General features: G+C 44.0%; 1 protein-coding gene across 1 annotated transcript in view; it reads left to right on the top strand.

The window, feature by feature from the left end:
- Positions 1-586: 586 nt before the first annotated feature.
- RTKN2 (rhotekin 2) overlaps positions 587-12,071 on the top strand; it is a gene marked incomplete at its 5' end in the record, with an annotated part of 154,299 nt that continues 142,814 nt past the window's right edge. Inside the window, 2 exons of the mRNA XM_082268252.1 lie at positions 587-739; positions 8,994-9,193. Coding sequence (XP_082124378.1) covers positions 587-739; positions 8,994-9,193 — 353 coding nt within the window. The remainder of the gene's footprint in view (positions 740-8,993; positions 9,194-12,071) is intronic.

Raw genomic sequence — 12,071 nt, forward strand, 5'->3', positions numbered from 1 at the left:
AACACTGGACAGGTGATAATATAAAGGTAACACTGGACAGGTGATAATATAAAGGTAATACTGGACAGGTGATAATATACAGGTAACAATGGACAGGTGACATTGATAATATACAGGTAATATTATACAGGTAATACTGGACAGGTGATAATATAAAGGTAATATTAAACAGGTAACACTGGAAAGGTAATATTATACAGGTAATACTGGACAGGTGATAATATACAGGTAACAATGGACAGGTGATAATATACATCTAATATTATACAGGTAATATTGGGCAGGTAATATTATACAGGTAACACTGGACAGGTGATAATATAAAGGTAATATTATACAGGTAATACTGGACAGGTGATAATGTGAACCTCGATGACCCTTCCACCTGTTCTGCTGACTAGTTTATCTCTTTCACTTTTCAGAAGGAAGGTCCCACATAAAATCAGAGGGGGGTGTAAGCCATATAACGAATGAAATGCTTTTCTTTTCTCTCGGAGCTCACAGCAATCACTGCACTGTGGTACGGTCCGCCCTGTGGGAGGCGGGGTCTCGAATGTCCAGCTGAATGGGTGACGTCACTGGAACAATGGAGCAGACGGAGCTCGGAGAGGAGCGGCGCCAATTTCAAATGTTCCGTCGTAGTGAGCGTTACCGGGCCACCGTGTCCAAGTGTTCCGCCCTGGGGATGGAGATCAAGAGGAAGAAGATCCGGGAGAGCGCCGTCTTCCCTGCACAGGAAGTGAGTGCCGCCTGCAATCTGGCCTGTCCGTGCACGGATACAGCTCCGTCTATTATTATTGTCTGTGCTGTGTGCAGTGCAATCTCCCTGTATGTATACAGCATTGGTTCATTCAGTACAGACACAGCATGGAAGCCTGGGATCACAATGGCATGCTGGGGATTGTAGTGCCACGCTGGTGCACTTATAAAAATGCTCTGTGTGTGTGTGTTTTGTAAAATAACGTGTTTTTACCTGTTTTGGTACGATTTGAGGATTCCCAACTCCCAACATTCACATGCTAAACTTGGAAATTCACCAGAAAAATCCAGTTGGTGCACTTTTGATGCATTTTCCATGAATTTGAGGGGCGTTTTTGTTACAATTTTTTTTTAACCCTCGTTCATACTAAATGCAGGTTTGAAATTTCAAACCCACATTTTAGTGTGATTTTGGGAGCGATTTGAATGACCTCTGTTTGGATTCCTGCACAGATGTCTATTGAAATCGACTTTGGAGTTGCCAAAATTAGTACAGGAACTACTTTTGGAAATTGGTGCGGCGCTGCACCGATTGGGACATTGCCGTTTCTGGCAATAGACTGCGATTTGGCATGGGGTTTCACATGTCAAATCCTGCCAATGTGAACATTCACCAAAAAATTGCATCATGCAGCACTTCTAAAAAATGCACCTCACCTGCAGCGCATTGGTCTGAAGACTGCCATAGGATTTGAGGGAATATACTTTTCATGGGTTTTTTTTTTTTTTTTTCCCCCATTTTAAACGCCAAAAGCGCATCAAAAACTGATGCGTATGAAATGGCCCTTACAAGAAGCTAATACAGAGGGAAAGCTTTTCACTGGATTACTGCACAGATCTGGAAGAAATACACAAAGCACACCAATATTCAGGCTGGGTTCACACCGGTGCGAACACAAACATCGCATGTGATTCACATTGCGTGGCTGAGATCACATGCGATATCTGTGCAATGCAAATTCAGCCATATGGTTTTGCTGAATTTGCATCACATTTGGACCAAAATGGTACAGGACCTTTTTTTTTTTTTTTTTTGTTCTGCACTGGAATCCGATTTGAATGGATGTTCACACCCATGTGATTCGATTCCTGTACCATTTCACAGTTCGCTCTGCGATCTGCAAATCGATCTAGGGGTGTCATTAACTTTACATTGACCCCTGCAGTTCGCAGACGTCATTGTGAAACATCTGCGGTTTAGGTGCGATGCGGGAAACCGCACAGGATTCGCAGAGTTTCCTGCATCACCCCAGTGTAAACCCAGGCTCAAAGAAGAATACACCTGGCTCTTGTATTTAGACAATAGTGGCTCGTCCCGTAGTTCAGATTTATTCAGTTTTGTTATCTATGAACTGGGGGTAATTATTTTTGAATTTGGTGCAATAATACTGCTGCGTAAAATGACGCTGAAAGAATAGGATTATCTGGAAGTTCACTTATATGGACTTTGTTTTGCAAAGACTTGGTGTTGATACAAAACTAGTTTTGTTTGTGTTTATTTCTTTTTTTATAACAAAAGCATCTTTGTATTTATTTTGAGACACAGTCGTTACAGATTTATAGGTGCAACAAATGTTCTGCAACACACGTGTCAAACACAAGGCCCAAGGGCTGAATCCGGCCCTCAAGGCCATTTCATGTGGCCCCCGCAGCTGCAGAAGAGCTTCAGCCCTCCTCTGATCCTCCTGCAGATCCTGTACTTTCTACTTTCCAGCATTGCCTCCAGCTTCTTCCCAGCAGCAGCAGGACAAAGCAATGGGGTTGCACTGTGATGTAAGGGAGGGTGGGGGACTCAACAGCTGATGGTGGAGAGGCTCTTGATGTCTTATGTAAGGGTAGGGAATGCTCTGGACATCTAGTCTTACAGATACAACCGGCCCTTTTCAGGGCATGCTGATGAGGCCTGCGATTTAATTGTTTGACACCCCTGTTCTACAGGATTGCACAGTTTGGAACCATTTAGAAGCACTTTTATGATCAGGATTGCATTTTAGGCCTCATGTACACTGCTGCTGATAAATGGACATTTAGGAGCAGTTGGGCATTTTTTTCAGCAGCCCCTGAACTCTTCTGTCATTTATATACACTGAGACTTTTGGAGGTAGTTGAGTTTAGTGGCATTTTTTTTTTTTTTTAAAGGCAAAAAAATGCATTCAGACGGAAGTTAGCATTTGAAACGCCAAATGCTTGTAACAGCGTGCAAACACGTCTAAACGCAATAAATCACTTCTAAGCGTCTCTTTTATAGGTGTTTTCAATGGGGATACATTTCTGACCATTTTACAATGTAAAATCACTTCACAGTTCACGCTATAGCGATGTCAGACATCGCATGTGATTCACACCGCACTGCTATGCAACTCACATGCGATGTCTATGTGATGCAAATTCAGCCATACAGATTGTTTTGCTGAATTTGCATCGCATTTGGACCAAAGTCGTGCAGGACCCTTTTTTTTTTTTTTTTTGGTCTGCACCAGAATCAGATCGCATGGGTGTTTACACCTACGCGATCCGATTCCTGTCCGAATTGACAGTTCGCATTGCGATATGCGAGCTAATCTGGGGGTGTCATTAACTTTGTATTGACACTCCCAGCAGTTCGCATAGGCAGTAGATTTGCAGGGTTCCCACAACGCACCAATGTGAACCAGCCCTAACTGTCGGTTGCTAGCTGGTAAGTTCCAGCGCTCAGGAGAGGTTTTCAAACGTCCCGTGTACAATGAAGCCTTAGGGCTCTTTCAGACGGCCGCTCCGCTGCTTTTGTCCGCTGCGGGACTTTTTTTTTTTTTTTCACGGAACGGATGACATTTGTGTCATCCGCTCCGTATGCCCGCATATCATCCCCATCAGTTTGCGGATGATATACGGACATAATGTAAGTCTATGGCATTGCGGATGACACCGCTGACATTCGATTTTCCTTCCTTTCCGTTTTTTGAACGGATGAAAAAATAGGGTTCTGTTCCCTTCCAAAAAATGGAACAGAACTGAAAGGAAGAAAATCGGATGTCAGCGGATGGTATTCCGCTGACATCCGCAGTGCCATAGACTTACATTATGTCCGCAAATCATCCGCAAAAAAATAGGATGATTTGCGGACAAGCGGAGCGGCCGTGTGAAAGAGCCCATACTCATAGTTTTATTGTTTAATGTTTTGCCAATATGCACATCATTAATATTATGGCATTGGATTATATTTCCTTAGAATAGCACAAGATTTCTTGGATGCAAATGCTTTATTGAATTCCTCTGATTGTCTGCTGGCTGGTGTATGTTGTGCACAAGATGTGCAATGTTTTACTGCTCCCCCCCCCTTTTTTTTTTTTAAATGCACCTGTGCCCAACTTTGCTCATTTCAATGAATAAAAAATCTAAGTCCTTTTTTTTTTTTTTCCTGCATGCTGGTGTGAGCGAACCATAACAAAGCATGTGTGCCAGTCTTGTAAGGAGAACAGGCATGTTAATCATCAAGCATTTAACCACCCCCCAAACATAGTTAACCTTCCTATGATAGCAGCACACTTAAGGGTAAATCTGATTTTTCTTGCGTTCGTTGGCGGACACAGCTCTTCCATAATTCTTGACCACAGGGTTATAGTGCGACCTTCGGGATTGGGACGCAAGGCAGAAAAAAAAGAACATGGCAACGCCTATGTGCAATCCTAGCTGGTAGTCAACCCTCTGTCTGCTATAAACAGCCCAGTTTTTTATGCCAAGTGTAGGCATGAAGACCTAATTCCCTGCTGGAATCTATGACTCCATAGTTTTTTTTTTTCCCCTGCCACAATGTTCAATCAAATTGTGGGCGACAGGCTGAATAATCTAGATCCAGTAATCCCCAGCCTGGCCAGGTAGTGCATGCAGACCCTTAGCTATGAGCTGGGTTGGCTGTGACAGCCCCATCCTGGACTGGGACAGCTGGCAAATTAAATGTCTTGCAGGGACACACATGATCGTGCATCTGAGTCCATGTCACGGTGTTACCCTGGCCAACAGCCCTCCTGGGGGGGGGGTCTGTCTTGGGATTTATACCCACAACCTCTGCTGTACTGGTAAGTAGATGGGCCCCCGCCCCCTCTGGGCACGGCGGTGGTCTAAAGGTCCTCCTGTAGTGGCCAGCTCTGCTGGGTCTCCTCCTCCCTTCCAGGCCTGGGTGTCCTGTGCCCAGTCCTCTTCCCAAGTTACTTTGTAATTGCTGGGGAGAGCAGGGCTTCTTCTGTTCTGTGTGGGCTCAGAGTTCTGCTCTCCTGGGGCACCCCTGCCATGTGCTGGACTGGTGGCTATATTTTTGTTGCCATGGAGGCCATTTTGGTGTGGTCTGAATTGCATTGTGGTGGGCTTTTTTGCCAATGGTGACTATTTTAATGGGGGATCTGCCCCTGGGTAGTCTAGCCTACCCTTATTCAACAGGCACCCATTTTTTTGGGAGTCTTTTTACCGGAGACCATTGTGGGGTAGCGACGCCCATTTCAATTTTTCTGGTTTGGGGGGGGGGGGGGGATTTGGCAGGCAATGTTTTTTCCTCTTGGCTCAAGGCCTGTTGGCGTGTTCCTCTGAGTGACCTCCCTCTCCAGCACAGCGGATCTCATATCTGCTTCCTGGTAGCCTTGGCTGCTGGTTAGTTCTGCATGCTCCCCCCCCCCCCCCCCCCGGTGGCGTCAGTTTCCCACAGTGCCTGGTCTAGGAGTATGTATGTGTGTGTGTGTGTGTGTGTGTGTGTGTATATATATATCTCTATCTATCTATCTATCTCAGGAGCTTTGTTGCTCCACAAGACCCCCTCGTCGAGGTGGCAGGGTCCGCAGGGCTTTCTATCCCCTTGGACATACTGTCGGCAGTCCTCGAGTTGTCTCAAGGATGGAAGTGATGTTCGGATGCAAGGCTTGAAATAAACTCCCCCTGCCCACCCCTTCCCCTTCAGATGATTCCAAGCCATATTTTGGTTTAGCAGCAGCGGTTCTGCCTTTTCCCTAGACCCAAGAAGTGGGCACTGATTCCTTGGATAGAGAGGACAATTTCTATGCGTTAGGTGCTGGTGTCTGCACTCATACTGTCGGTGCCCAAAACCTTAAAAATTGGGGATCCTATTGGGGCTGCCGAGAAAAACGCTGTGCCCTTTGGTACTTATACCCTCCTCTGCAACTATTTCTCATTGGTTTAAGAAGACAGTTTGCCAAGCCTATGCCATCAAGGGATGGTCTCCTCCCTTCCGTGTTATGGTACATTCTACTAGGGTGATTAGTGCCTCCTGGGCTTTCCAACATCAGGGTTCTCTGTCTCAAGTTTAGCATCCTCGGATAGGTGTTTCAACCGCAAGGTTTTGCAGATTCACATCATTCCCTGTCCTCACTGAGCTTATCTATGGTCCTTAACTCACATTCTTATACTTTTTATTATATATATATATATATATATATATATATATATATATATATTATATATATCTCTATCTATCACACACACACACACACACACACACACACACCAAAAGTTTAGACACACCTTCTAATTCAAATGAAAATTGTAGAGTCACACTTCAAGAGGCAGTCACCTGAAATGGTTTTCACTTCCCAGGTGTGCCCTGTCAGGTTTAATAAGTGTGATTTCTTGCCTTATAAATGGGGTTGGGACCATCAGTTGTGTTGTGCAGAAGTCAGGTGGATACACAGCTGATAGTCCTACTGAATTGTGTTTAGAATTTGTATTCTGTCAGGCAAACGAGTGCCCATCATTACTTTAAGAAATGAAGGTCAGTCAGTCCGAAAAATTGGGAAAACTTTAAAAGTGTCCCCAAGTGCAGTCACAAAAACAATCAAGCGCTACAAAGAAACTCTCACATGCGGACCGCCCCAGAAAAGGAAGACCCAAGAGTCACCTCTGCTGCGAAGGATAAGTTCATCTGACACACCAGCCTCAGAAATCGCAGGTTAACAGCAGCTCAGATTAGAGACCAGGTCAATGGCACACAGAGTTCTAGCAGCAGACACATCTCTAGAACAACTGTTAAGAGGAGACTGTGTGAATCAGGCCTTCATGGTAGAATATCTGCTAGGAAACCACTGCTAAAGAAAGGCAACAAGCAGAAGAGACTTGTTTGGGCTAAAGAACACAAGGAATGGCCATTAGACCAGTGGAAATCTGTGCTTTGGTCTGATGAGTCCAAATTTGAGATCTTTGGTTCCAACCACTGTGTCTTTGTGTGACGCAGAAAAGGTGAATGGATGGACTCTACATGCCTGGTTCCCACCTTGAAGAATGGAGGAGGTGTGGGGGTGCTTTGCTGGTGACACTGTTGGGGATTTATTCAAAATTGAAGGCATACTGAACCAGCATGGCTACCCCAGCATCTTGCAGCGGCATGCTATTCCATCCGCTTTGCATTTAGTTGGACCATCATTTATTTTTCAACAGGACAATGACCCCAAACGCACCTCCAGGCTGTGTAAGGGCTATTTGACCAAGAAGGAGAATGATGGAGTGCTGCGCCAGAAGACCTGACCTCCACAGTCACCGGACCTCAACCCAATCCAGATGGTTTGGGGTGAGCTGGACCGCAGAGTGAAGGCAAAAGGGCCAACAAGTGCTAAGCATCTCTGGGAACTCCTTCAAGACTGTTGGAAGACCATTTCAGGTGACTACCTCTTGAAGTGTGACTCTACAATTTTCATAGTCATGAAAATAAAGAAAACTCTTTGAATGAGGTGTGTCCAAACTTTTGGTCTGTACTGTATATTAGGGGCAATTTAGACAGGAGCTAGTTAACCTACCAGCGTGTCTTTGGTGTGTGGGAGGAAACTGGAGTACCCGAAGGAAACCCACGCAAGCACGGGGAGAACATGCAAACTCCAGGCAGGTAGTGCCCTTTTAGTGACACAGCACTCGCCCCTTTTTGTACTGCTTTGTGAGTATCTGAGCTGCTTATAGCAGAGAGGGGTTGGCTACCAGCTAGGACCACCCATAGGCCATGCTTTTTTTTTTTTGCCTAGTGATCTCCTGACCCTGTGGTCAAGAATTATGGAAGAGCTGTGCCTGTCGATGAACTCTGAGAAAGGGATTTTACGGTGAGTAACAAAAATAGCATTTTCTAACTTCCCCTGACTGAAACAAGCATTTAACCCTTGCAATATGCACTGGTGAGCCAATTTTTTAGCACCCTCCCTTCTCAATGGAATGAGCTTATTATTACAATGCATTAAAATGTGTGCTGCCTCTCATTGCCTTCAGATGTAAATAAACCTTTGGTCAGATTGTTTTTGTATTAAAAAAAAAAAAAAAATAAAAGATATGTACACTTGCCTATTTTTAATCTGCTCCGGTCCACTCATTTGATCCCACAGCCCCAGGTCCCCTGTGTCCAATCAGTAAATGCTTAAAGGGAGAGGAGGGAGCGGCAACAACAGATGGGCCATGGTAGCCTATGGGTGGCGACATGGCTACTAGAATTTACAGCCATTGCCAAGTGCTTCCTTAGACCCCATTCATATTTGGGCATTCCAGAAATGCATGCAAAACCATACTTTTATGCACTTGCGGTGCCATAAATTTTTGCATGCAGCAAAATGTGCCAAGCTCTGCCCAAAAAAGTGCAGGAGCCTCTTTGGTGCATTTGCCGCACATGGGAAAACCCATTGAAATGAATAGGCTGCCCTGTCGTGTCCCACGAAAGACATGGCGTTTGTGAGGTGTGAATCAGGCATATTGCAGAGCTGCAGGATTGCATGCCTGGACCAAGTTGAAAAAAAGATACAAATTCCTTTTTTTATTTTTTTTTTTTGGAAGTCATGGAAAAAAATAATTACCATCTTCAAATGTTTTGTTAAACCCATGACTTTGCATTCACTATATCTGGTCTCCCACAGTACACAGAACAATGAAATGCAATTATTTAGTAAATATAAACTGCTATATACTTTTTTCTCATCAGCAATATATAGCAGTCTTTTTTGACTTCTAACCCCCTTGTAGAAGGAGTTTTTTTTTTTTTTTTTTTTTTTCATTCTGCCCGGACCGTCCTATCAGGATGCAGGGCCCCTGACCCTCTGTTTGGGCAGTGCTGATTGGCCCTCTTAGGTTCCACAATGCTTATAACAAGCATGCTTTACTGTATATACAGACTGATTTTACTGATGTGGGTTTAGTAACCCTTTAATCTCTACATTAGTATGTTTGTGTTACTCAAATTGTTTGTTTTCTTATGTACTAATGAAATAATTTTATTGGTTTTTCCCTAGGACAGCTGCATGCAAGAAAAGCTAGACTTTGAAGTTCGTATGCGGGAAGGAATCTGCAAGCTGTTATCAGTCAGCACTCAGAAACCTCAAATATTGAATGCAGTGAAAAATCTTATGATCTGCAATGCACGTATACAGGTTTATATGAAACGGCTGAATTCTCCTCAGGAAGAAAGCAGTGTGATGAATGCTGGACGACGGTGAGACTTCTCTTGTGTATGCTTGGCACACAAAAGGCCCAGTGTTTTGGCTGTATCTTGCCCACAGTACGTAGATGCGAAATGGCAATCCTGCTATTGATTAATCTCACTAACCATGATCAAAGGGAGTCTGTTAAAAAGCAACTACTTGCTGTGTGGGAAGGCTATGACTGCAAACAGTGGCATACTCACAATTCACATACTAGCAACAGGGCAGTGGGTTTGGAAAAATTCAACTTTACTATCAAGGAGATCACTGGCCTAGCATTAGTAGTGTGTTTTTCTATCAATGATTTCTAAAGCAGTTGTTTACTTTGTAACAGATGGCTTTTAAAATGAAGTATTCCAGGAAAAAAAATTTTAAACACTTTGGGTGCATGCCTTCTCGACGGTTTGTTATTTGCTATTCACAACTTCAGTGATGCTGGGAAGTACTCCTGACTGAAGACTTGCAGCCCTCTTACACCGACACCATCCTCTCTGCTCCTTCTCCTTACCTTTCCATTCATGGAATACTTTGTATTCTGTGAGAAGGGATGGGCAAATGACAAGACAACTGCTGTATGAGAGCTGCGATTCTCTCAGTGCCAAAAGTGTGCAAAAGATATTGTTTCCAACATTAATAAAAATCTAAATTGTAAAGAAGAAGCAGTGATTCAGGAGGGTGGCATACACCTCCCGACATGTATTTATACCCCAGCCGGTTCTTAATTTTTTTTTTTTTTTTTTTTTGTTCCTGAATTTAGGACTCAGAGAAATGATTTTTGAAAAAAAGTTGGATTCACTGCTTTCAATCTTGGGGCAACATTTAGAAAAAAAATAAACCAATTCTGCTGACAGGCATTCCGACCAAATACAGTATGGTCTCTGACTTTGTTCTGTAACTATCTTTATGTCAAAATTGCTAGTACTGTGTGAAAAGATTGACTGTGGGTACATTTGTACTTTTAGTATTTCTTAAAACAGGCCTGGATCTAGCCTGTCTGAAGTGTAGGGGGGGGGGGGCCAGGGATAGGTTGTCAGCAGTTTGTGGGACAGTGTACAGAGGCAATTAGGGCTCTTTCACACGGTTCGCCTCCGTAGGCGGATCCGTGCTGCTCAGCGGGGAACGATCCGCGATCCCCGCTGAGCCGGCGGATGACAGCTCCGTCTCCGCTTGCAGTGCGGAGAGGGAGGTGTCACAGCCCCCGCTGCTCTCTATGGGGGTTCGGATGAGAGCGGACCGCCTGTCCGCTCTCATCCGATCCGATACCTGAACGGATGGAAAAATAGGGTTTCCATCCATCCAGATTTCACGGACAGGATCGGATACGGGTGTCTCTGCTGACATCCGCTGCCCCATAGAGCTACATGGAGGATCCAATCGGATCCGCCTAAAAAACTGACGGGCGGATCTGATCGGACCGCCCGTGTGAAAGAGCCCTTAGTTTTTAGGGGAAGTTTACAGGGGTCAGAAGGGCAGTGTACAGTATCGACAAGGATCGGAAGGGCATCAATATCCTATTAGTAGGTGTCCACAGGACCGATGTCATTGCTGCCAAGGCACTCAGCAGATCTCCTTCCATCCCACACAGCACATACCGTATCTCACAAAAGTGAGTACACCCCTCACATTTTTGTAAATATTTTATATCTTTTCATGTGACAACACTGAAGAAATGACAGTTTGCTACAATGTAAAGTAGTGAGTGTACAGCTTGTATAACAGTGTAAATTTGCTGTCCCCTCAAAATCAACACACAGCCATTAATGTCTAAATCGCTAGCAACAATGGAGTACACCCCTAAGTGAACATGTCCAAATTGGGCCCAATTAGCCATTTTTCCTCCCCAGTGTCATGCGACTTATTAGTGTTATAAGGTTTCAGGTGTGAATGGGGAGCAGCTGTATTCAACTTGGTGTTGTAACTCTCACTCTCTCATACTGGTCAGTGGAAGTTCAACTTGGCACCTCATGGCAAATTAACTCTGAGGATCTGAAAAAAAAGAATGGTTGCTCTACCTCAGGGGTGTCCAAACTTTTTTTCAAACAGGGCCAGATTTGATGAAGTGAACATGCGTGAGGGCCGACCATTTTACCTGACATTCTTTTCTTAAAATTAAATGCAAACTAACTATTTTATGCAAAGTTTTTTGCAAACGGCATACTTTTCATTTCATTACATGGATAACAAATGTAAACAAATCACTCTGCCTTTCATATCTGAAGGCCAGATGAAAAGAAATCCAGGAAGCTGAAATATGTCAGGAACATTGTAAAGTACATTACATTATTGGTAATAAAGGTTGTCTGTCAACTTTTAAGTTAAAAAAAAAAAAAAATATGAACAGGAACATAAAACCAAGTATACATGTTGTGTTCAAATATATTGATAACTGATTTAGACCAACTGACATGAACTGAGATTTTACAATGTATTCATCTCAATTCGGAGCATGCCTTCTCCCTAATCAGTCACACAAGGGTTAACTACATATACACGCTATATGAACCCACCGATGATGATTAATGATGGCAGCAAAAAAGTAATGAATGATGCCAATGTATTTTTCCAAATTACCTGTGGGGCCATATTAAAGCAGCCCGGGGGCCGTAATTGGCCCACGGGCCGGACTTTGGACATGCCTGCTCTACATAAAGATGGCCTAGGCCAGTGATGGCGAACCTTGGCACCCCAGATGTTTTGGAACTACTTTTCCCATGATGATAAACTACACTGCAGAGTGCATGAGCATCATGGGAAATGTTCCAAAACATCCGGGGTGCCAAGGTTTGCCATCACTGGCCTAGGCTATAAGAAGATTGCCAAGACCCTGAAACTGAGTTGCAGCACAGTGGCCAGGACCATGCAGTGGTTTAACAGGATAGGTTCCACTCA

The sequence above is a fragment of the Pelophylax lessonae genome (assembly GCF_965119305.1).
Source record: "Pelophylax lessonae genome assembly, chromosome: 9".
NCBI lineage: Eukaryota > Metazoa > Chordata > Amphibia > Anura > Ranidae > Pelophylax > Pelophylax lessonae.